The sequence below is a fragment of the Gopherus flavomarginatus genome, chromosome 1 (assembly GCF_025201925.1).
Source record: "Gopherus flavomarginatus isolate rGopFla2 chromosome 1, rGopFla2.mat.asm, whole genome shotgun sequence".
In the NCBI taxonomy this organism is placed as follows: domain Eukaryota; kingdom Metazoa; phylum Chordata; order Testudines; family Testudinidae; genus Gopherus; species Gopherus flavomarginatus.
In genome coordinates this window covers 91035085-91061798 of record NC_066617.1, presented here as the reverse complement: position 1 = coordinate 91061798, position 26714 = coordinate 91035085, and the positions used below count along the sequence as shown (strand labels likewise).

At 43.0% G+C, this 26714-nt stretch overlaps 1 protein-coding gene across 9 annotated transcripts in view; it reads left to right on the top strand.

Moving 5' to 3' along the window:
- Positions 1-26714, top strand: part of ANKS1B (ankyrin repeat and sterile alpha motif domain containing 1B) — a 746271-nt gene that overhangs the window by 212192 nt on the left and 507365 nt on the right. For all 9 annotated transcript variants that reach the window (XM_050934354.1, XM_050934390.1, XM_050934374.1 and 6 more), the window contains exon 9: positions 22-162. In XM_050934354.1, coding sequence (XP_050790311.1) covers positions 22-162 — 141 coding nt within the window. The remainder of the gene's footprint in view (positions 1-21; positions 163-26714) is intronic.

Below are 26714 nucleotides of genomic sequence, written 5' to 3'. Positions count from 1 at the left end.
AGTAAACTTATTTTTCCACAGAGACCTTCATCAACAAACCTCTCAACAGGTGAGGAGGAAGAGGAAGATGCCCGGGAAAACAGTTGTGGTCCTGCAGGTTTATGGGAGGCACTAACACCCTGCAAAGGATGTAGGAACCTTGGATTCCCCATTCTTGCACAGGTATTTATCTTTCTACCTTAAAATCTGTAAGCTATAGAGAAGTGGTTCTCAAACTTTTTTTTTTGCGGACCACTTGAAAATTGCCGAGGGTCTTGGCAGACCACCTAATGATCTTTTCAAATGTTGTTTGTACCATAGCTAACTATTATAAAGCATTTTGGATAAAAGCTCTCTATATAAAAAAAACTTAATAATGAACTTTTTTTGTTTTACAAATAAAAGCACACAACTCATATTTTAATCTCAGTAGTCTTATCTTTCTAATGTGATGGATGTGCCCTTTCTCCCTCGCTGTGGCAGCACCCAAGCTGGGGCTGTGAAGGATGAGGGGGTGTCTCTCCCACTCTCCACCGCTGCAGCAGACCCTGAGCTGGGGCTGGGAAGGAGGGCCATCTCTCCCTGGCAGCTGCAGCCCTGGAGCTGGGGAAAGTTGCCTCTTTCTCTGGCCACCGCAGCCCTGCAGGTCCTAAATTCCTCCCCCCCTCCTTTCCACCCCACTGTGCCCTCTCACATACCACCTATTCCTCCAAAGGCCACCACCTCACCTTACGTGTGCGTCTTCTCCAGCATCCAGGCACCTAATTAGCGGAGCCACGCCTGCACGGCTCACCTAATTAGGTGCGTGGCCCTTCATTCTCTCTTGTGCAGCTGCCCAGGTGGGCACCTTAGAGGGACCACCTGAATGGAGCAGTGGTCCGTGGACCAGTTTGAAAACCTCTGCAATAGAGTATTCTTACAATCTTTTTCTGCCAGATCTTTTGCAGCTGTTTCTATTATCATGTTCCTAAGTCCACAGGAGTGCAATACAGTATCATCTAGATCAATTTTCAGAGTAGCAGCCGTGTTAGTCTGTATCTGCAAAAAGAACAGGAGTACTTGTGGCTCCTTAGAGATTAACAAATTTATTTCAGCATAAGCTTTCGTGAGTTACAGCTCACTTCTTTGGATGCATAGAATGGAACACACAGACAGGAGATATTTATACATACAAAGAACATGAAAAGGTGGAAGTATGCATACCAATAGGAAGAGTCTAATCAACTGAGATGAGCTATCATCAGCAGGAGGAAAAAAACTTTTGAAGTGATAATAATAATAATTTTCCTTGCCTATTTTTAATATAAGACAAATGTAAGGGCTATTATAATAGCAATGAAATTGGTTCAAGATTGTTTTCCAGATATGGGCTGGTCACTTTTCCTTTTTAATAGAGGCTGTTCATTTCAGGATTTACTTAAACTGGAAGACAGTCATTTCGTGAACTAGTTTGCTTCTTTTACACTTAAATTGTAAGCAAATTCTGTTTTACTAAAAATCATCTGTCACTCACTAAGAGGATAAAAAGGCTCCTTAATTGTGTACACTTAACTCTGTCTCTTTATTTTTGCCCAGCTCCTCCATTAAGTCCCAAAATATGTCTAGATAAGTATTATAGAAAAATTAGCTTTTGTTTCTTCTATTTTTTTCCTATCGGACTAGAGGGCGAAAAGCCAAAGGATAATAACATTCAAGAAGATACAGGGATGAGATCTGTGGTTGAAATGACAATATACTGTATCTCAGTATCACCGCAGAAATGTCTATGTTGGTATTAATACTGTACCTCTCTATCGGAACATCTGTAATTCTTATCCAAATGCTTCCATGCTCTAAATAGGGATCAGCACTGCCTGTACACAAAATTCATAGAAGGAGAGTGTTTATCAACAGGAGAGGCTGATTGCCTTGATAAACCCCTATTCTAAATTTGGCCAAACTAAAGCCCATGCCAGACACAAAAGAAACCACATCTCTAGTGTATAATCAGCTACCACAGGTAAAGAGCCACTGAAAAGATTGATGGGCATACATTTATTGCTACAGATACGGGTGTCTGCTTATGGCAATGTTGCTTACCACATAATGACTGTGGACACTTCCTGAAAGGTAAGGCTGTAACTCTAGAGAGATGTTCAAACCTTGCTCCAAGTTAAATGTTTGTACTTTGTGTAATACAGCATGGCCAGAGGGCAGCAGGAGAGGGTTAGAAGACAGCCTTATTCCCTATAGAGGGAAGAAAGTTTGCTATAGACTAATTAAAGCACCTGAAGCCAATTAGAGCACCCAAAGCCAGTCACCTGATAAAAAACCCCTGCTACAATCAGACAAGTGGATGGTGTTGGAGCAGAGAACAGTTTGGAGGGAAGCATTGGGAAGTTTGGAGAAGTGCTGCGGTGGGCTGAGAAGACCAAGACCCTAGGTAAAGGGACACCTGGCTTGTGCAGACGGAGGGCAGGAAGCCCCCTTAAGCTGAAGGGCAAGTGAGGGAAGTAGCCCAGGAGAAGTAACTGCTAGTTCAAGTGGTTTACCACTATCCCTAGGGCCCCTGGGCTGGGACCGGGAGTAGAGGGTGGGCCTGTGTCCCTCCCTCTCCACTCTCCTCCTTTAGGACACTAGTGGGGCAGTTAATATCCCAGTTCAGGGGCAAGAAAAAGCGCCCTGAATGCCCGCACCTCCCAAAGAGAGAGCGCGAGACCCTACATAGTAGTGCCGGCAATTTGCCACATTTGTATTTTTGATGTATCCTTTGTATGCATATCCACAATTAACATGGCCCAAATGAAGACTATCATAATTCACACGCTTATAGTGAGCCTGGGAAAACAGATGAACTTTGGAGGGTGACTTGGTCTGCAAATCTGGGCTCTGGAAAAACAAATTCCAGAATTGAGGACTCCTCACTGAGAATTTAGAGCTGTTAACTCAGGCACCCAAGTTGATTTAAACTATTGCAATAGCGAATGAAGAGAGAAAGAAACTGTATTCAAGGTATCCAAGACATAAATCATTTAAAGTGTTTTAGATTTAAACTAACACCTTGATTTGGTTCCTCAACTTGTGATGGGTTCAATCCAACTCCTATATTTCTCTCGTAACACTGCAATAAGAAGTGTTCTTACTAGTCATGTCAGCACATTTGACATGTCAGAGATTCAGATCTCATTATGAAGACACGTACAAATATAGAAATAAAGTATTTGGCTTCATCCTTTCAAAAATGCGCACACTTTTTCCAGAGAAACCAAATAGGAAGAATGGTCTGTCAATTACTGAACACCATCAGTTAGTCCATTTTGCATTTCTGTTCTAGCTGGGAATAAATCTTAACTGTTCTATAAACACTGTATTTATAGGTTAAAGGGGAATGGCATATAAAAGTTGATTTCTACTTTAGATAGGCAGTTGACAGAATAATTCTAATTAAAAAGGTAAATCTTGAGTGAGATGAAGACATTGTTTGTCCCTGACCCAATTAGTTAGCAGTATTAATGGAAAAGGATTGATTTCCAAGTTTGAGACTTGTTTGGTTTCTTTACTGTATTTCAATTTTAGTTCAGAAAAAATTGGCTGGCTGTAGTTCTGAGTGTGCAATAGCTAATATTATATCCATGCAGAATTCTGCTGCAAAGATCAGTTTCCTGGCTCAGTTTGACCATGTCACCCCTTGCTTTGAATCCCTCAACTGGTTCTCCCTTTTCTATCGCATCAAACATAAGCTACTTTTATTCGTTTTCAAGGTCCTTTATATTCAGTCCCCACATATCCACTCTCATTTGTTATCAATCTGTCGATGCTTGCCTCCAGTCAGCCTACGATGACAGCCTTCACTACCCACTTGCTAAATTTCAGACAAGCAGCTTTGTGCTTTCTTTCATGCTGCTCCACATGTGTATGTGGTGCTCATGTAAACATCTGCAAAGCCACCTAGTTAACCACCTTCAAATCCTTCCTCCGAATTCTTCTTGTGATAGCTACCAAAAAAACTTGACAATAGGCTGTTGGTGTGCAGGGACCATTACCTGTCATGCTGACCAGTATTATCTCATTGTGTTCTTATACTCCCCAATCTGTTGTTTTTTATCTTATACATAGGTTGCAAGCTTCTGGGGCAAGGACCAGCTTTTTGTTCTGTTTTAGCACAGCACCTAGCAGGGTTGTGGTCCATAACAAGGTGTAGTGGGTGCTACAGTAATACAAATTAATAATAATAATTTCTATTGCACTATGTGTAGATTTTTTAAATATCTGACAATAATAACTGAACTTTAAAGAAAGTAGCTCTTGTGCCACTAGCATGGCAATCTTGGAGTAGCATCAATGTAGTTGTCTAAGCACTTCTCTGCAGAGATGTTTAGTCAGTGAGGACATAGCAGCTCCCTACACACTCCAGTGCAGGAGAGGAGACCTTTATCCACAGCAGTGTATCTGCATAACAGAAACCTTCCTTTACCCCAGGGGTTGGCAACCTTTCAGAAATGGTGTGCCAAATCTTCATTTATTCACTCTAATTTAAGGTTTCACGTGCCAGTAATACATTTTAATGTTTTAATGTTTTAGAAGGTCTCTTTCTACAAGTCTATAATATGTAACTAAACTATTGTATGTAAAGTAAATAAGGCTTTTTAAATGTTTAAGAAGCTTCATTTAAAATTAAATGTAAAGCCCCCCAGACTGGATCTAGGCAGTGTGAGTGCCACTGAAAATCAGCTCGCATGCTGCCTTCGGCACCCGTGCCATAGGTTGTCTACCCCCTCCTAGACCCTGAGATAATCTTAAATAAAATAAAACCCAAATTAAAGTTTGGCCAGAGGATGACTTCAGCTTATAGCTCAGAGCTCTCAGTTCCCACAGCACTCTAAACATCTAGTGCCAGAGGGTTTGTTGGCATTTGTTTATCCTGAAGCAAGCTTTTTGGTATGTTAGTACCAGCCTTTATACAGGTGCGGCGCTGTTAGCATCTCTTCCTGCTGCTAGTATGGAGCATCTGTAATTAGAGTACTTTCTAAAATAACTCTTAACATTTTAGTGATTGAATCTAATACTGGCTCTATCTAGCCTTCAAACGAAGTATGGCACTAATGAAAATTCTGTCTGTCCCAAGAGCCAGGCTTAAAGAGAAAGGTACTGTACACAAAGTTCTCTCTTAAAATTGACTCAAAAGTGGGAAATGAGTAAAGAACTTTTATTTTTCATTATCTGGAGAAATCTCACTCTACTAGATCAGCGAGTGAAGGAGAGGACACTGGGAGGAAATTCTAGTCAAATAACCATGAACGAGGCCTGTTAATATGTTTTGTACAATTGAGAACAAAGTAGCCAGCTGAAACAGGGAATCTTGAATCAAGACCATGGGCATAAGTGTGTCCAAATTGTGGCAATATCTGTTGGCTGAATTGTTCCCAAATATAGGGAAATATAGAACCCCAAATTCCCTTTTCATACCCAGATTAACATTTATATTTGATCAATAGGAGTATTTCCAAATGAGAGACAACTGGTCTGCTGGCTTGGTCCCCACAGGTAATGGGTTAACTTTGAGACTATGGCCTATTTTTCAGAGGTACTACCCGCAGTGCTGCCATTGACTTCACCTGATGTTACGGGTTCTCAGCACCTCTGAAAATCAGGATTGTTGTCTTTATATTGTAGTGTACAACACAAACTCTTTTCTTCTAAACTTTTTTGTGAAGAGACACGTTTTCTCACCCAGGTGCCCTTCCAACAGAGCTGCAGTGAAGCGTCATTCAGGCATGCAGCAACAACCCAGCTGCATTAACATGCCCTTCCAATAGAGCTCGCAGTGACTCAGTCCTCAGCAACCTATCCCTGAATCGAGCCTGGGTCAGATGACCCCCAGGCTCAGGTATTTCCCCAACCCTGACAGAGTTGCAAATCAGGGTATGTCTACACTACGGGATTATTCCGATTTTACAGAAACTGGTTTTTAAAAACAGATTGTATAATGTCGAGTGCACGTGGCCACACTAAGCACAGTAATTCGGCGGTGTGCGTCCATGTACTGAGGCTAGTGTCGATTTCCGGAGCGTTGCACTGTGGGTAGCTATCCCATAGCTATCCCATAGTTCCCGAAGTCTCCCCCGCCCGTTGGAATTCTGGGTTGATATGCAAAAAACATTGTCGCTGGTGCTTCTGGGTACAGCCTCACCCCTCTCTCCGTGAAAGCAGTGGCAGACAACCGATTCGCTCCTTTTTTCCTGGGTGAACTGTGCAGACGCCATATCATGGCAAGCATGGACCCTGCTGAGCTCAAGACAGCAATCATGGATGTTTTAAAGACCTCGCGCATTCTCATGAAGTCTATGCTGAACCGGGACCTGCAAAGCCAGGCGAGGAGGAGGCGACTACGGCAGAGCGGTGACGAGAGTGATGAGGACATGGACACAGAATTCTCTCAAACTGCGGGCCCCAGCGCGTTGGAGTTCCTGCTGGTAACAAGGCAGGTTCTAGCCATGGAACGCCGATTTTGGGGCCGGGAAACAAGCACAGACTGGAACCGCATAGTGTTGCAGGTGTGGGACGATTCCCAGTTGCTGTGAAACTTTTGCATGCGTAAGGGCACTTCCATGGAACTTTGTGACTTGCTTTCTCCTGCCCTGAAACGCCAGAATACCAAGATGAGAGCAGCCCTCACAGTTGAGAAGTGAGTGGCAATAGCCTTCTAGAAGCTTGCAACACCAGACAGCTACCGGTCAGTCGGGAATCAATTTGGAGTGGGCAAATCTACTGTGGGGGCTGCTGTGATGCAAGTAGCCAAAGCAATCACTAAGCTGCTGCTACGAAAGGTTGTGACTCTGGGAAATGTGCAGGTCATAGTGGATGGCTTTGCTGCAATGGGATTCCCTAACTGTGGTGGGGTGATAGATGGAACCCATATCCCTATCTTGGCACCAGGGCACCCAGTACATAAACGGCAAGGGGTACTTTTCAATGGTGCTGCAAGCACTGGTGGATCACAAGGGACGTTTCACTAATATCCACGTGGGATGGCCGGGAAGAGTTCATGAAGCTTGCATCTTCAGGAACACTACTCTGTTTAAAAGGGTGCAGCAAGGGAATTACTTCCCAGACCAGAAAATAACAGTTGGGGATGTTGAAATGCCTATAGTTATCCTGGGAGACCCAACCTACCCCTTGATGCCATGGCTCATGAAGCCATACACAGGCAGCCTGGACAGTAGTCAGGAGCTTTTCAACTACAGGCTGAGCAAGTGCAGAATGGTGGTAGAATGTGCATTTGGCCGTTTAAAGGCGCGCTGGCGCACATTACTGACTCACTCAGACCTCAGCCAAACCAATGTCTCCATTGTTATTGCTGCTTGCTGTGTGCTCCACATCTCTGTGAGAGTAAGGAGGAGACCTTTATGGCGGGGTGGGAGGCTGAGGCAAAACACCTGGCCGCTGATTACATGCAGCCAGACACCAGGGCTATTAGAAGAGCACACCAGGAAGCGGTGCGCATTAGAGAAGCTTTGAAAACCAGTTTCATCACTGGCCAGGGTACAGTGTGACTGTTGTGTTTGTTTCTCCTTGATGAAACCCACCACCCCTTGACTGACTCATTCCCTGTAAGCCACCCACCCCCCCGCCCTTCGAACACAGCTTGCTTTCTAAGGAAATAAAGTCATTCTCATTTAAAAATCATGTATTCTTTATTAATTAATTATAAAAAGAGGGAGAGAACTGACAAGGTAGCCCGGGTGGGGTTTGGGAGGAGGATAGGAGGGAAGGAAAAGGCCACTAAAAAAATTTCAAAATAATGACAGCCTTTTGGTTGGGCTGTCCACTGGGGTGGAGTGGGCGGGTGCATGGAGCCTCCCCCCACGCGTTCTTACTCGTCTGGTGGGTGAGAAGGCTAAGGAACATGGTGAGGGGGAAGAGTGGTTATACAGGGGCTGCAGAGGCACTCTAAGATCCTGCTGCCATCCCTGAAGCTCCACCATATGCCAGAGCATGTCAGTTTGATCACACAACAGCCCCAGCTTTGCATCCCACCACCGCTGATCTTCCTGCCACCACCTCTTATCTCAAGCGTCTCTCCTCTCCTCACGTTCATCCCTCCTGTCCTCATGGTCACTGGCATCTTCCCTGTACTTTGATACCACGTCCTTCCACTCATTCAGATGAGCTCTTTCATTGCGGGTCACTTCCATGATTTCCGAGAACATTTCGTCTCGCGTCTTTTTTTTCCGCAACCTTATCTGAGATAGCCTTTGAGACAGAGTAGGAAGGCTTGAAAAATTAGCAGCTGCATGAGGGAGGGAAAAAAGGGAGGGAAGTATTTAAAAAGATACATTTTACAGAACAATGGTTATACTTTTTCATGATGAACAATACTATTCACCTTACATAGCACATGTGATTTCACTACAAGGTTGCATTTTGCATCTTAATATTGAGTGCCTGCGGCTCTGGTGTTAGAGATCTCACAGACGCAGGTCCGGGCAGCAGAATTCGGCTTGCATGTGGCCATGGTAAGCCATTGTCTTTCGGCTTCTGCAGCCTTCATATACACAGTGCCCTCCTTTCCCAAATAGCAAGCAAAGCCCGTTGAGTGCTGCTTCTTTTCTGTTAACGTGCAGCTGCCACCCCCCTATCCAATTCTCTGGGATGATCGCTTTACCCCCCTCCCCACCGCATGGCTGGTAGCAGGGAAGATCCCTGCTAGCCAAACGCGAAAAAGCTCAGTGCCAATCACCCCCCTCTTCCCCCTGCTTGGCTACATGCAGGGAAGGATTTCTTTTAAGCCACAGGCAAACAGCCCAGTAGGAATGGCTATCTCTGTCCCCTTAATTAAATTCCTGAATTTCAACCAGGTTACCATGAACAATATCACTCTCCTGAGGATAACACAGTGAGATAAAGAACGGATGTTGCTTGAATACCAGCAAACACCAGGACCATACGCAGCTAGGCTTTGTCATGCAATGATACCAGATTACTTGCTACATGCGTGGCATGGTCAAGTGTCCTGCCATGGAGGACGGAATAAGGCTGCCCTGCCCAGAAACCTTCTGCAAAGGTTTTTGGAGTACCTCCAGGAGAGCTTCATGGAGATGTCCCTGGAGGATTTCCGCTCCATCCCCAGACATGTTAACAGACTTTTCCAGTAACTGTACTGGCCGCGAATGCATCCCAAGTCCTCAGAGCAAATTAATCATTAAAAAACTCTTGCTTTTAAACCATGTTTTATATTTACAAAGGTACACTCTCACCAGAGGTCCCTTCCATGGCTTCATTGTCTGGGATACTGGATTGGGAGGGCTGGGAGGGTAATTTCGTCAGGGTGAGAAAAAGCTCCTGGCTGTTGGGGAGAACGGAGTGCTGTGTGCTGTCTGCAAGCTCATCCTCCTCTTCCTCCTCCTCATCTTCCCCATCCGCAGAATCCTCAGGCATGGCTGAGATTACCATCCCCACCTTGGTATCCACAGACAGGGTTGGAGTAGTGGTGGCGTAACCCCTAGAATTGCATGCAGCTCAGCATAGAAGCGGCATGTTTTTGGCCCCGCCCTGGACCTTCCGTTTGCTTCTTTGGTTTTCTGGTAGGCTTGTCTGAGCTCCTTAACTTTCACACGGCACTGTACTGAGTCCCTGGTGTGGCCTCTCTGCATCATGGTCTTGGAAATTTTTTCAAATGTTTTTTCATTTCATCTTTTGGAACGGAGTTCTGTTAGCATGGAATCCTCTCCCCATACAGCGATCAGATCCAGTACCTCCCATGCAGTCCATGCTGGAGCTCTTTTTCGATTCTCCGGAGACTGCATTGTTACCTTTGCTGATGAGCTCTGCGTGGTCACCTGTGCTGGTGAGCTCTCCACACTGGCCAAACAGGAAATGAAATTCAAAAGTTCGCGGGGCTTTTCCTGTCTTCCTAGCCAGTGCATCTGAGTTCAGGTGGCTTTCCAGAGTGGTCACAATGGTGCACTATGGGATATCGCCCAGAGGCCAATACCATCGAATTGCAGCCACACTAACCCTAATCCAACATGGCAATACTGATTTCAGTGCTACTCCCCTCGTCGGGGAGGAGTACAGAAATCGGTTTTAAGAGCCCTTTATATCGATTATAAAGGGCTTCGTTGTGTGGACGGGTGCAGGGTTAAATCGGTTTAACGCTGCTAAAATCAGTATAAACGCATAGTGTAGACCAGGCCTCAGTCTCTGTAACAGCACTACCCAGCCAGCAACCTTCCTGCTGTCTCAGACTGTATCAGACTCTTGAGACTCCCAGCCTGCTTTTGCTCCTGGTCCTGCCCCTACTTTTCCTGAGCTCTGTTCCAGTCCTGTCCTTGCCATATTCTGACCTCACTCCAGTCCTGTTACTGACCCACTTCAGCCTTGCTTCTGTTTCCATCCCTGGACTGTCAGACTCTGACCACTTGGCTTCAACTTCTGGCTTGCACCTGGACTTCAGCTATGGCACTGGTTGTCTATGGATTCTGATCTCAATTCTGAACTTGGCTTGTCCCTGGATCTTGATTCTAGTGCCACCCTTGGCCCAGTCACAACCCTACATCCAGTTTTGACTTCTGCTCCAACAGCTAGGCCTGACTGCCAGGAGGCAGCACTTGACAATCCTGCTCTTAACCATCAGTGCAAAGCATTTGTAAACAAGCCACAGATTTACAGCAAATAATTCTTCTGTAGGGAGAACCTCTGCTGGCGTAGAGCTGGCAGAAGCAGTATAGTCACCTCCTACACTGGCAGCTCCTCCAGCCCCTGACATAAGGGAGAGGAGAAGATGCGAGGGAGTGTGATGGAACTGAGCTCTGCTAGGATCAGTCTTCCACTGGTGTAAGGGACCTTACACCAACAGCATAAGTTAAAGCAGGATCCCTGTAACCACATAACTCGGAACATACGGTTTCTAAGTAGAAATTTGTCATGTAGTCACTTATTCCTCTTTTTGTCCTTGCTTTGCTGCATAGATGTGTCAGCATTGTGGAGCTACACTAATCTAGACCAGATGCCAATATGGCTCAGTGCCTTTGGAAACCAGCAATTCTGACTGGAATTCTTATTCCTTTATATGTTTTCCTAAGTAATGCTTTAAAAGGTTTTAAGAATATGAAGAATGAATGATTGAAATAGGTAAAACTCTTAGTCCATTTTCTAGATTTTTTTTCATAGGCATTCTCAGTTTTAGCAAAAAATGAACTTTATAACAAATATTGAGATATTCTTCGTTTATATATTAATCTTCACAAGTTCAGAATTTTATATTTTATCATCTTAATCTCAGGGCATTCTTCTCAAGGTATCTTAAATTTTAATTTATATATATTCACTTTATAATAAAAAGTGAATATATATAAATATATAATAATCTCCTGAAATCTTGAGATTGAAATCAGTTTTACAGAATGTATTTCCCTACTTGATACATTCTGGATTGCTAGTGCTTAGGATTGCAAGGCTGCTTATATTGCTTTTTCAGAAAGATCATTGAAACATTTGTTTGAGGAAGTGGGTGGGGGGATGGGAGTGAGGAGAAACATGGTTTCATAGACTTTGAAAACCAATATACTGTGCAAAGAAATGCTTTGGGCCTGCCAACCTTTAAGCTTCTGCTTCTGGATGAGTTTCTGCTGAACTCCAGAGGACCAGTCCCCTTCCTGGAAATAAGGTCGCTGTTAGTGTAACTGATTTTTAATTGATTTCTATTGCCTTAGGATTGAATTATTTCCTGATATGCGCACACTGAACCATTGATGTCCGTGGAAATAGCATGCATGAATCTTAGGGAAGCATTTGTCCCTTAAATTTACTTCATTGTAACATCTTGGTTTGTTGACAGTTATTTTATTGTTAGTTATTTTCTAGTCCGATAATGCATAGTATTTCTACCTGTTATTAAACAACTTACAAGGCCAGTAATGATAATGACTTGGGCCTAAATGTAGAATCCAACGTCCAGCCTGAATAACTGAGCAGGAGCTGATCATATATAGAGAGGCTGTGGGTTGGAATTCTTCCTTCCCAACCTCTTCAGCTGTAGAGTAGTTGTGTATACAATCTCTCTCTTGGGCTTATACACCATGAAAGTCTTTGTTCTGCCTTATTTCAAGTTAAGACCAGCTTTCCATTTAAAGCTTGACCATTCTAAGTGCTCTAAAATCTGTACAGTTACTTTGATTGCCTTGAAATTTGGTGTACTTTACCGGGGTTCAGCATAGAGTCAGTGATCCAAATTTGGGGCCATTTGGCCAAGGGGGCCTGAGATACAGCCCCCTGGAAAAATGTTTCTTAAAGTTAATCTATTCTGGCAATGCTTTTTTTTCCTCATAGATAGGAATCAAATTAGGGTGACCAGACAGCAAATGTGAAAAATCGGGACGGGAGTGGGAGGCAATAGGAGCCTATATAAGGGGAAAAAAAACCCAAATCAGGACTGTCCCTATAAAATTGGGACATCTGATCACCCTAAATCAAATCATCATACCCGGGTCTCCAGCACTTGAGGATTACCCTAACAGAGTGCATGGTACCCACCAGCCCTTTGATGGAAATCAAATTAAAACATTATTTGAAAAAAGAGTTTGCTCCTCCAGTGAGTTACACTCCAAGCAGTTTTAAGGCTCATGCAACAAAATGGATTACACTGAGCATGTGTGGACAAAGTTGCTAACAGAGTTTTTAGCATTCAAAATTTCACACCATCTGGATAGCTCAAGGAGATAAACAATAGTCCTTTGGATTTGACCCTGCCAGTGTCAGTTCAAGTCCTACTTTGCACAAAAATCTGGAAAAGTTTGGGGGGGCTTATTGATAAAATTTGTTAGCATGTGATTTAAAATAATAGTGTGTGGGGAATGTAATCAAAGCTTTTACAAAATTAGACATGAATGCTTGGAGGGGTATTTAGCGAGTGAAGGAGTAGGTGAGAGGGGCTGTGGGCTGCAGCAAGGGGAGAGAGGGTTTATGGGGATTGGGACAAATGAGTGGTAGGGGTGGTAACACACACACACACACACTGGGAAGGGTACATGGGGGGTGAGTGGCAGGCGGATTGGGGAGAATAGGGGCAGAGCACTTGTCAGCCCACATTTTCCCTTTCTCTGCCAAGAACTGGGGGTCTAAGTCCCTCTCCGTATCTTCACGTGTGTGCAAGGATCTGGTGGACTGTGCCCCTCTATGAGAGTCTGACACCCCCACTTCCCTACCCTACCTACTGTGAGCCAAGTTCTGGAGGTGGTTTGCCTGTCTGGCCCTTCCCATATCCCCTCATGTGAGCTGGGATCTGAGGTTCCTTGTCCCTCTAATTGTATCTGAGCCCATCTCCCATCCTCTCACCCACACATGTGAGCCAGTTTCTGTGGAAACTCTCTCTCTTTGGATAGGGAGATTAGAACAGGCATGCTTTACACGCATCAGAAACCATCCCTAGCAAAGGGATGGGGAGATAGGAAGAGCCACTGACATGAATGGAATGACATGAAGGTTTCTCAGAACTATTGTTTTGGGCTGTATTAATCTCCACTGGGTACTCTTAACTGAGAACATCTCATTGAGATGAGTGGGCCGCTTCACACCTCTTTGGACCTGCTATACTGATGATGGATGTGTAGAGACCCTCCCCTTCCTTCTGCCTCTAATTTGGATACAATATCATAGCTGAGTGCCAGTTCTGCTCTAGCTAAAGTTGAGAAGCCCTTCCTGTTCAAAGGACAAGTGTTTTAAGTATTCTATGTGCTTACATGGATTGTTTTGAAATTTGTTGTGTCTCATGTGAGGGGAGTGTAGGATTATCCAAATGTAGGGTCATTTGAGCAAGATTCACAAGATACAACTCTCAGGAAAAAATAACATTTCATTAACTTCACGGATTCTAGCAACTTTTGACATTTGAAACCCACCCAGGGCAGAAATCCAAGAATGCACCATAAACACGTGGGAAATATCTGTCTCTTCCAAGGTGTTTGGTCTTGTTGGGAGGGGGGTATTTTTGAGGGGGGAGGTTGGAGAAATGTAAATTGAGTAAAGAAGAATATTCAGAAGTTACTGAAACTATTTTTGAAAATAAAATAAATTACACATGTGAATGCTAACTGGGAGAGGAGGGGTGATTGAAGTGGAAGAGTAGGTGGGAATAGGGGAGGGGGATGTGGGTCTGCAGCAAGGGATAGGGATATTATGGGGAAGGGGATAAATGGGAAGAGGGTTGGGGACCTCAGGTAAAGGCAAGGTGGTAGGGATTGGGTGAATGGGAGGGCAAAGGATAAGAGCGGTTGGAGAATGTGAGGAGCAACAGAGGAGGTTGGGAGGGGGCTGTCAGCCCTGAATTCTCCCCTTTTGTGTGTTTCCTGGGATCTGAGGGAGCCCTATCCTTCTACAGGAGTTTGAACCCCTCTCTGAGCCCTTCCATGTAAGCTAGGATGAGAGGGATTGAAAGTAATGCAGATTTAAACATCTGAGATTCAGAAAATAGTTAAGTCACATTTTAGCCCTGTGTGAGGTGGCAGGGGTAAACCCAGTTTGGAGGAGGAGGAGTAGACTATGTGGACCTGAGACATGGATGGGGAATCCTGGCTGAAGCAGAGGCTGGAGTCCCAGCTGGTGGGGGGGCAGTGGGAGTGAGGAGTCCAGCTCAGTGTACAGCTTGGGCAACATAACCAAGGTAGTGTAAGTAGTAGTATAGGGCAAGAGATAGCAAGATGGAACTTATTACATATAATTATAAAAACGTAGGCCTGGAAGAGACTTCAAGAGGTCATCAAGTCCAGTGCTTTGGGTAGAGGCAGCGCCAAGTAAAACTAGACCATCTCTGACAGGTGTTTGTCCAATGTGTTCTTAAAAACTTCCAGTGATGAGGTTTCTACACCATCCCTTGGAAGCTTATTCCAGAACTTAACTACCCTTATAGTTAGAAAGTTTTTCCTAATGTCTAATGTAAATCACCTTCGCTGCAGCTTCTTGTTCTCCCTTCAACAGTACTACCACTTAGCCACTCATTCCCCATTCTATACTTGTGCATTTGATCTTTTCCTTCCTAAGTGAAGTATTTTGCATTTGTCTTTATTTAATACTATCTTGTTGATTTCAGACAAATTCTCCAATTTGTCAAAGTTGTATTGAATTGTAATCCTGTCTTTCAAAGTGCTTGCAACTCTTCCCAGATTGGAGTCATCTGAAAGTTTTATAAACATACTCTTCACTTCACTCCATTATCCAAGTCAATAACGAAAATATTGAAAAGTAACAGGTACAAGACTGACACTTGCAGAAACTCCACTAGACTCACCCTCCCAGATTAACAGGGAAACATTGATAATTACTGTTTGGTTATGATCTTTCCATTAATTTTGCACCCATTTTATAGTAATTTAATCTAGACCACATTTCCCTAGTTTGCTTTTCTCAGGTGGGACTATGTCTAAAGCTTTAAAAAAATCAAGATGTATCACTTCTACTACTTTTCCCCCATCCACTAGGCCAGTAATCCTGGTTTGTCATGATTTGTTCTTGGCAAATGTATGCTGGCTATTCTTTATAACCCTCTTAACCTCTACATGTTTTCAAATTGATTGTTTGATAATTTATTGCGGTATCTTTACAGGCATATAAATTAGGCTGATTGATCTATAATTCCCCAGTAGATGTTAATAACTTCTACAGTGCCTTAATAGGATGGTAAGGGGAGTAGGGGCTCAACATGTTGTAGGGATTGATGGGGTAGGGATTGGAGATGGAGAGAGACTCACCAGTCTTCTCTCATATGCTTAAAGTTATTGTAACCACTATATAATAAATCTGTCAAGTTTGGATATATTGACCCTGGATGAGATTTCTCTCATATTAGCCATGACACATTGCAAACATTTTAAGGCATGACCATTATTCCTATTCCATTATAATAAAATGTACCAGGAGGGAAGGAGTACTTAGGAATCACATAGCAATTGTGTGGCATAGTGGAAAGACCACAAGACTGAGAATATTCCCAGTTCTGCCACTGGCTTGTTGAGTGACCTGGGACAAGTCACTTCACCTATCTGTGCCTCAGATTCCCATCTATAGAATGGGGATAATGATGTAAAGCTCTTTGAGATCTATTGATGAAAAGCACTATATAAAAGCTAGGTCTTTTGATTATTACCTAGTCACAGTCGCATATCAGCTGCAAACCTAAGTGAGAACTATAACTGTCTAAATGACTATTAACTCCTAAGGAAGATTTTTCTTAGTTTAAAAAACTAGGAATTTAAATGACAAAAATCTTCATTAATGCAGAATTAAGGTTGCCCAGTCATAGCTCATAGCCTTCTGGAACATCAAGTTCAGCAAAACTCAAACTTTGCAAAACAGGAACTGTAGAGTTAAGGTGCATGCCTATGTATCCTTAATGCTGCCCTCTTTGAGCAATGCCCCAAAATACCCATTCAACACATGCACACATTCTGCCTTTTCACTGTAAAGAAAAGGAGCTACTTGCAGTTTCCTTATACTTAAAGCCTACTCTCATAGAAGATTAGGGTTGGAAGAGACCTCAAGAGGTCATCTAGTCCAACCCCCTCCTCAAAGCAGGACTAACACCAACTAAATCATCCCTGCCAGGGCTTTGTTAAGCTCAGCCTTAAAAACCTCTAAGGATAGAGATTCCACCACCTTCATACGTAACCCATTCTAGTGCTTCACCACCCTCCTAGTAAAGTAGTTTTTCCTAATATCCAACCTAGGTCTCCCCCACTGCAACTTGAGACCATTGCTGCTTGTTCTGTCATCTGCCACCACTGAGACCAGCCTAGATCCATCCTCTTTGGACCCCCCTTCAGGTAGTTGAAGGCTACTATCAAATCCCCCACCTTCTCTTCTGCGGACTAAATAAGCCTAATTCCCTCAGCTTCTCCTCGTAAATCATGTGCCCCAGCCCCCTAATAATTTTTGTTGCCCTCTGCTGGATTCTTTCCAATTTGTCCACATCCTTTCTGTAGTGGAGGGCCCGAAACTGGATGCAATACTCCAGATGTGGCCTCACTAGTGTCGAATAGAGAGGAATAATCACTTGCCTCAATCTGCTGGCAATGATCCTGCTAATGCAGCCCAGTGCACCGTTAGCCTTCTTGGCAACAAAGGCACACTGTTGGCTCTCATCCAGCTTCTCATCCACTGTAATCTCCAGGTCCTCTTCTGCAGAACTGCTGCATAGCCAATTGATCCCCAGCCTATAGTAGTGCATGGGATTCTTCCATCCTAAGTGCAGGACTCTGTACTTGTCCTTGTTGAACCTCATCTGATTTCTTTTGGCCTAATCCTACAATTTGTCTAGATCACTCTAGACCCTATCCCTACCCTCCTGTTTATCTATCTCTCTCCCCAGCTTAGTGTCATCTGTGAACCTGCTGAGGGTGCAATTCATTCCATCATCCATATCATTAATGAAGATGTTGAACAAAACTGGCACCAAGACAGACCTCTAGCTGGTTGGCTGCCAACTAGACATCCAGCCATTGATCACTACTGGTTGAGCCCGACGATCTAGCCAGCTTTCTATCAACTTTATAGTCCATTCATCCAATCCATACTTTTTTAACCTGCTGGCAAGAACACTGCGGGACACCGTACCAAAAGCTTTGCTAACATCAAGATATATCATGTCCATCGCTTTCCCCATATCCACAGAGCCAGTTATTTCCTCATAGAAGGCAATCAGGTTGGTCAGGCATGACTTGCCTTTGGTCAATCCATGTTGACTGTTCCTGATCACCTTCCTCTCCTCCAGGTGCTTCAAAATGAAATCCTTGAGGACCTGCTCCATGATTTTACTCTCCTGACAGAATACCATACTATATCAAGTGTGAAGTGGTTATTAAATTTCATATGTGGTATTCTGTTAGGAGAGTAGCCTGAGTATTCTAGTGCAAGCCTGTGCAAACTTAATTCAGTCTCTTTGTATGGATGCATTATGATATGGTCTTTAACTACATGATAACATACTATTTTTTTTACACAGGACCCCTGCCTCATCAGTGCATGTGATGCACCTGGTCTGGGAATGAAACAGGGTTATAAAATGAAGTAGGCCATCTGTAGGACTCCTGACTCATTTGTTGCTGAAATTGGAAGGTGTGTAGTGAATGAGGCAGGGGACTGCAGAAAGAAAATGTGGTGTCATGATTAAAGTGGTTGACTGTTGCCCTGGGGAACTGGATTCTATACCTGCCTCTGACAGAGTTTCTATGTGATGCTAAGCAAATTGCTTTTTCAGAGCAGATCACTAACTGTTTATTCTGCGTTTTCTGTGTACCCAACTTAAGGATTTGGGGCCTGATTTGCAGAATTGCTGTGAGCACTCACAGCTGCTAATGAAGTCAATAGGAACTGTGCTTTGAAGATATAAAGGGCTATATAAAGCTGAGTAGTCTGAAAAATCAGGTACTAGATGTCTCAATTGGGTAGCCAGAATTAGTGGACAATTTTGACTTTAGAGCTGTAGTTCCCTATCTGAAAAGTTGTTATAATAATAATACCCTCTCATCTCACAGAGGAGTTGAGAAGATAAATTCAGGAATGTTTGTGAAGCACTTAGTTACTATAGTGATGAGTGCCATTAAAAAGTCCATAAGGAAATTCAGAGTCTGCAGACAGAATTATTAATAGTGTGGAGTAAATAAATAAACATGGCCAACCTATGGAACAGTGAGGAGTAAAAATATTCTGTAGGCAGGGGCGGCCCTAAACTAGCTGCCAGCAACTGGTGCCCTAGGCGAACCATGCAGTCGGCACCTCCAAACCCCAAGGGCAGATCTAGACTGAGGTTTTTGGTAAACTGCAACATTTTGCCCCGTTTTTCCTTTTAATGTTTGTGTTTTTTTTTAAACAGAGGCTTGATTATTTGGTTTGTCTGTCCGTCCATCTGTCCAACCAATGTTTTTGAGATCAGATAAAATAGATACACAAAATTTTCAGAATAGATTTGTACATGAGAGCTAGATGATATTTCCGTCCAGTTTCAAATAAAAATGCATACAGAATGTTAATTACAATTTTTATTATTACAAATCCCAAACCATCCATTACGCTATCCTGCTTTAACTGTCATTACTACCACATCCAATATAGAAAGAGAGAAGAAAACTCTTCAATGAACTTTAACCTGTATTTACAAAACACTGAATACAAAAGACTCTGTGCTCTTAAAACATGACTTTTCTTGCTTTAAGTTTTGAAAATTCAGTCACTAGTTCTTTTAGATCCAGTTTTCCAGCTATTTCATGCTCTATTGACATTGTGGCAAGTCCAACAAGTCTCTCTTGCACCATTGTTGAACGCAGATATGTTTTTATCAATTTTAACTTTGAGAAGCTATGTTCCCCACTAGCTACAGAAACTGGCAAAGGTAAAAGAATACATAGAGCTATACAAATGTTTGGAAAACTGTCTGAGAGTTTATTTTCACAAACAACTTCAGTACTTCTTCAGGAGTGGAATGTTTCTTCAGTTGTCTTGAAAAAGCCTGAAACTCACTACATAAATCTGTAGCATCAATGTCTTTTGAATTTTCATGAGTCAACGCCGACTCCAGTTTTATACAAAATTCTCTTATCTGTTTTGCTGTTTTCTTTTGCAAGCTGTGGATATCATATAGAAAGCCAAATACTGAGTCTAGCTACTGCATTTGTTGAAATCTTTTGTCAACCGAGTGAATAGCAGTATCAAGGACTGTGAAGCAGAAATTCACTTTGAACCTTTGTTTTGGGTTCTGAGTGGGTGTGTCTCATCCTTCATATGAGAACTGCTGTTTCTTTTGCTGAATGTGAACTGGCTCTGGTTCAAATTCTGTTGGAAAGTCTATTTCTTCAGCAAGCTTGAAAGCATCTACCAGTGTTCTTTCGAATCCTTCATCACTTCTGAATTCCTCCAAAATATTTTTAGTTTGCTGCAGTTTTTGAATAGCAGAATGTATGTTCAGGTTCTTTTCCTGAAGCTGCTTACTAGTGAGGTTAATCTCAAAAAGGATATTATACCACAAAATGGGTGAAATCACATATTTGAACTTGGAAAGGCCATTTGCAAGAGCTTCTGCATCTGAACATGCCATATTGCAAGATGACCCAGTAAAGGTAGTATCATCAGAAATTTCAATTAAGGCATCATAAATGTTTTCAAGTTCATAGCAAAGAGGCTTCAAAGCATCAATGCGACTCTCCCATCTTGTCTGACTAAGTGGTTTCACAGTTAGAGAATTCACATGGCAAGTCAGAATCTCCCAACGGCGTTTTGAGCGTGAGGAAAAAAACCACATACACATGTTGCTCCAGGTCAAAGAAACTGCTTGCCTCCAAGCAGCATCTAGCAGCATCATTGACAACCAAATTCAGAGACTGCACACTGCAAGGAACAAAAAACGCCGTAGGATTGATTTCCATCATTTTCCTTTGCACACCATTGTCTTTACTCTTCATATTACTCCCATTATCGTAGCCTTGGCCACATAAGTTTTCAACAGATAATGACATTGTTTCAAGCTCTTGTAGAATAGTTTCAGTCATAAATGCTCCAGTCATCTCCTTCAGTGGTACAAAACCTCAAAAAATGTTTCTTTTATGAGCACTTCAACATCATCTTCATCTGCAGACTTCCATATCCACAAAACGAATGATTGCCATTTGTTCAACATGTTTCACATCTGGTGTTCAAAAACAATAAGGAGGTTGGTGGCGCCTTAGACTAACAGATTTATTTGGGCATAAGGTTTCATGGGTAAAAAACCTCACTTGCATCTGAAATGAGGTTTTTTACCTACGAAAGCTTACGCCCAAATAAATCTGTTAGTCTTTAAGGTGCCACTGGACTCCTTATTGTTTTTGTGGATACAGACTTACATGGCTGCCTCCTGATACTTGATCTAGTGTACAGTCCAGTATTATTGAAAAGTATTTTGCAGAATGGGCAGCTTCTACAATTTTCTTTTTAGTGGCATTTGCTAGGATATGCATCAGTTCATTCTGCATCTTTTTTTCTAAGTAATGAACCTGTGTTTCATTATCAGTTATTTTACATAGATGCTCCTTCATGACTGGATCAAACAAAGCTAGGTATTCAACAAATTTTAAAAGTTTCCATTACCTGGAGTATATAATTTTTTCATTTCTGCTGCAGCTGTGTAATGCTAAATTTTGTCCACCAAGAACTCTCACTAAAGCAATCAGATGCTCTAATATTTGTTCCCAATATTCTTCTTTTTCCTTGATCACACGTAAATTTTCTTCAATCGTAATTCAAGTTCTTTCCAATTTTGAAAACATTCCAAATGTTCTGTTCTTCTTTCATGTGAAGAGAGAATTGAAGGTATGCTTTTCCAGTCCTTTGAACCATTTTCTAGAAGTGATGTACCAAATGCTTGATTTCTAAACAACTTGAAGCAAAAGCAAAACAGAGTCCTTTGACACTGAATATTGTAACTAGTTTCAATGAATTTCTTCCCCATTAATAAGTTTCCTCTTGTAATGCTGAACAGAGAATTTTCTTTTATTTCCATCCTTAGGGAAGGGAAATTCATGAACTTGTTCGGGTCCATGTTCCACGAGAATTTGCCACATGCTGTCATCACATCTGGGCCATGAAGCTGGGTCCCCATACTGTAACTTGTTCATAATTTCCTCATCCTTTCTTCTACCTCATTTACTTCCATTTCTGCATGTGCGTCTGAAGGTGAATAAATTTTCCCCACTTCCATATCAGTCTGATGCTGTGAGCTGCCTTCATCTAGAAGTAAGTTCCATCATCTTGAGTTTTCAAACTGCTTCCATGCGGATGTGAGCTAACCTCCTCTCCAGTTCATCTGGATGCTGTGAACTGCTTCCATCTTTATTTGGATTAAAGAGAAGCTATTTCAGGAAGGATCCCTGCTGTTTTGCTTGGTCCTTTTCCTTCTTAGTCTTTCATTTATGAAACTCAGCTCCTGAGTTTTCCTCTTTCTGCCTTGGGGCATTTGAATATTGTTATGTACTGTGTGCCCAACTGCAAGCATTAAAGCATTAAGGATGGCTGACACACCACATGGCTGGCAATTTAAACCACATTGCAGCCATCCCAACACGTGTTTTCCCTGCTTAAAGGTTCAGTGATTAGTAACATACACACACTTGCCTATTAAAACAGTTACAGTGTTTACACGGAAACAAAATGACCTTTTTCGATGTTATAACCCAACATCGGTTGTTTGGAAAGAGATCCTCTTCCTTGTGGTTACCCGCTTGGAGTGTGATGTCATCACTTTCATAGCCTATTAAGCATTGACGCTGTTACTTTTCTTTTATGGACCTTATTTATTACATGTGAACCAGTTATAACAAAGAAAAGTTCATAATTAAACAGCCCAATAATGCTAAAGTTTAATAACACTTAAAGATGCTCACATTTTGGATTTATAATGCTGAAAGACGTTATTCTTCTTTGGCACCAAGAAACACAATTTTTCACAGTATTCACTCAATTCTTAACCATCTACCTGTGACATGCATGTCAAATGATCATTTTAACACATCAACTCACAATATCTCTGCTCTACTTGAATTTCTGGCTATGCGACCTTGATGTATATTTGAGTTAGGTGTCACGAGCATTGCAGCTCTTGCTGCTGGCAGATGTGTTATTGTGGCTGAGTTATTGCTTATCAAAATTGCGGAGTGGGTCATCTTGACCCTATGTCGCAAATTGAAAAAATTTGCTAACATTTTTGCGGTAAATAAAATAATTGACATATTAATAAATTCTCAGAAATGTGGAGAAATTCATTATAATTCATATTCCTTCTGTACAAGCACAGGTATTAAAATAATGACATCTTTGTTATTTTATTTTCATTTTTTCATCTTTTTCATTTTTTTTATTTGATTTTTTTTCCCCTTGAATTTGGTGCCCCATTTAACTTGGCACCCTAGGCAACCGCCTAGTTCTTCTATATGGATGGGCTGCTCCTGTCTGTAGCTGCTCATTAAGTGAGTACCACCCATTCTGTGCACTCAATAAGGAAGGGATCCTGCAGAAAAAATAGTATGTGGTCATGTAACTAAATATTATGTCATAATGGCATACACACAAAAGGGGCAAATTAAGGGTGCAGAGGCAACCTTGATTTTAGCATTTCCTAGCTTCTGAGTGTTTGACTTTGTGCCTTTAAAACTCTTTTAATGTAGGTTATTCTTCGAGTGATTGCACATGTGCATTCCACTCTTAGTGCATGCACAGTTAGTGACCTCCTCTGAAAAACCTGATTTAAGCAACTTGCCTAGCAGGGCCGGCTTTAGGAAGTACGAGGCCCAATTCGAACAGTTTTGACGGGGCCCTGGCAGGGATGACTTAAAAAAAAAAACACATGTAAAAAAACACATGGGGCTTGTACTCACCAGGCAGTGCTTTGAGACTTTGGTGGCGGGTCCTTCACTCGCTCCAGGTCTTCGGTGGCACTAAAGGACCTGCTGCCGAAGTGACGTCGAAGACCTAGGGCGAGCGAAGGACCTGCTGCCAAAGTGCCACCGAAGACCCGGAGCACCGCCAGGTGAGTAAAAATTAAAAAGGCGCCTCTAGCCAGGGAAGGGATTCTCACTGGGTGCAGGGCCCGATTCAGGGGAATTGGTGGAATAGGCCTAAAGCCAGCCCTGTTGCCTAGTATCACATAGAAACTCTATGACAGAATCAGGGATAGAATCCCATGGATGGTCACCTGAAACCTTTTCCCCCAGTGGTACCCGAATCTGTAGGGATTTTAAGCCTCATACAAAGAAAGATTGTGAAGCCAGGCTAAGGTTTCTACTCCTTGGAAGCAGCCTTGAGACCTCCATCTGAGCCAGGTTGGTCAGACTGGGTACCAAGTGCCTTGGCGTCGATAAAGAGTGTGCCTCCTACAATACCTCAATCCCAACACTGCTCACTATCCCGAATGCCTAAGAAGAAGTATAAGAAGCAGATTGCCAAAAGGGGAAGATCCCTGGCACCAAAATCTGCTAGACATGGGGATGAGAGAAGAGTGTGGTCTTAGTCTAAGCACTCCTCTGCTTTGTTACTACAGAAGACTGCACTATTGACTCTGGTGCCTAAGCAGATTTGGTTGAATCCAGAGTGAAAAGGAGCTCCTTCCATATTTGAGGCACTGCATCATACTGACACTGTCTTGATACTCACCATGCTGAAGACATTTGCACTGGTAGGAACCTCCCGACTGTTGGTGCCGGTATCACTGGCAGTACAAGAATCAACACTATCGATACCAGGGGAGAACCAGCAGGATTGCTAGAACACTCAGTACTGTGCCAGCCTCATGCACCCCTGACAGCTCGGCCTTCAGTACTGTCACAGTGGAAAACCTTGATGCTCGCTTCTCTGTAGGCTTCTCCACCTCTGCTTTGCTTGCTGGCACCCTCTGGAACTGCACCTCTGTAATCAGTGGAAGAAGATTCGTCAACTTCGAATCAAAGATTGGGTCCTACATTTCCCATTCTTGGAGTCACTCTCACTACTCCTCATCCAGACGTTTCCACTCTTTTATGGATCCGGTCACAGGAATACCATTGAGTAGTAGGCTAGGAGATCCCTGGGGGCTTACACCCATCCAATGGCCTTTTTGAAATCTGTGGGGTTTTCCCCCTGTTTCTAGATAATTTTCCAGGCACTCCTATTTGAGCTCAGAAAGGCATGTGGCACCTACCCACCGGGCAGCACTCATTCCTGACTCCAGTATTGAACCCGGTATTGGACTACAACAGCTAGCTCAAAGAGCCCTGCAGAGCAAGAGAGGAAGAGTATTTGCAGCCAGTACTCTGGCCTCCTCTTCCTCCTCCCTTGATGAGGCAGTCTTGAGGGAGGAGAACATATCACTTCCCCCAGATGACTATAAGGCCCACCAAGAATTGTTAAAGAGGGCTGCCTTAAGTCTGGGCATACAGGTGGAGAAAGTAAAATAATCCTTTCACCACCTGGTTGATATTTTAGCCACTGCAAATCCTTACAGTCCTGTCTCTCAGTGAAGTCATTATATGGACCCACTTAAGGGACTGTGGCAGATGCCTACATCCCTTCCCCTAACTTCTTCAAAGAGGATCGAGTGGAAGTATTCTGTAACCATCCAGGGCTATGTGTTTCTTTACTCCCATTCCCCCTCCCCTACCCCCTGAAGTCCCTGGTGGTATCTGCTGCCAATGAGAAGGAAAGGCAGAGACATCAGGGTGCAACCCCAAAAATCAAAAGACTCAAAAGAAGTTAAACCTGTTTGGTAGGAAAGTTTATTCTACCAGTGGGGCTGCAGCTCAGGATTGCAAATCAAGAATCACTTTTGGGCAGGTATGACTTTAACCTATAGGACTCCATGCTGAAATTTAAAGATAAGCTCCCAGAAAAGACTAAGCAGTTTATTCTTGCTAGTGGATGAGGGAAAATTGGTGGTCTGGATGTGGCTGACTCAACTGCCAGGTCCATGGCTTCGGCAGTGTCCATGTGTAGGTTGCAGTCCTCTGGGCTCCCATAGGAGGTCTAACAGACTGTGCAGGATCTGCCTTTTGAAGGATCATCTCTTTTCAAGCAGATTGATGCTAAATTCCACAGGTAAAAGGTCTTTAAGGCAACCTCAGTGTCTCTTAGGTTGTATTCCCCAGTCCCTTCCAGGAAGCATTTCAGACCTCAGTAACCCCTTCAGTATTGTGCTCCAGCTGTCTGTCAGGACCTGCAGAGAAAAAATAGTAGGTACTATTAGCATAGACCACCTCCTCCTTTTACCTCTGTTTCAATGCCTGCTCCATCTAGACATTTGAGTGCATTTTATGGGAGTTTAAAGGATGCCGTATCAGTTCTCAGAATGCTAGAGCCTGTTTTTACTTTGTTTGCAAATGACCTTTCCCATTTTCTCAGTGCTTGGTCATGTATCACCATGAACTGTTGGGTGTTGAGTATTGCGGAAGTGGGATACACCTTTCAATTTATTTCTACTCCTTCTTCCAGTCTCCCTCTTCATGGACCCCTCTCACAAAAAACTTTCGGTCCAGGAAGTTCAATCCCTCCTTCATGTGGGAGCCATAGAACAGGTTCCTCAGAATTTAAGAGTGAAGGGTTTTTATTCCCATTATTTCCTAATCCCAAAAGCCAAGGGAGGTCTCAGGACTATTTTAGACCTGCATCAGCTCAAAAAAATCTCAAAAAGATAAAGTTTCACGTGGTCACCCTGGCATCTGTTATTCCCTCTCTGGATCCATGGAGACTGGTATGCTGTCCTCCATTTAAGAGAAGCTTACTTTCATTTGTCAATATACCAAGGGCACAGAAAGTTCCTCAGATTCGTAGTGAAGCACTCGCGTTACCAGTTTACGATGTTTCCATTCAGTCCATCTGCAGCTCTTCAGGCATTCAAAAAAATTATGGCCATGGTAGCAGCATTCCTCAGGAGACTGAGAGTGCAGATTTCCCCTTACATGGACTGGTAGTCAAGGGCTGGTCCAAACCTCAGGTTATATCTATTGTTCATCTAATTCAGTCATTAGAACTATTGAACAATTCAAGGTATTAGAACTACTGAACAATGCACACAAATCTATCCTTTGCCCAATACAGAGGATAAAGTTTATAGGTGCTGTGTTGTACTCTACCCAGGCCAGAGCATTCTTCCAGACTCAAGATTCCAATCTATTTGATCTCTCGAGGAAGACCTTAAGATTCATCCAATCACAACAGCTTGAAACTGTATGAGGCTCCTAGGGCACACACAAACAGGAACAAGCACCAGCTGC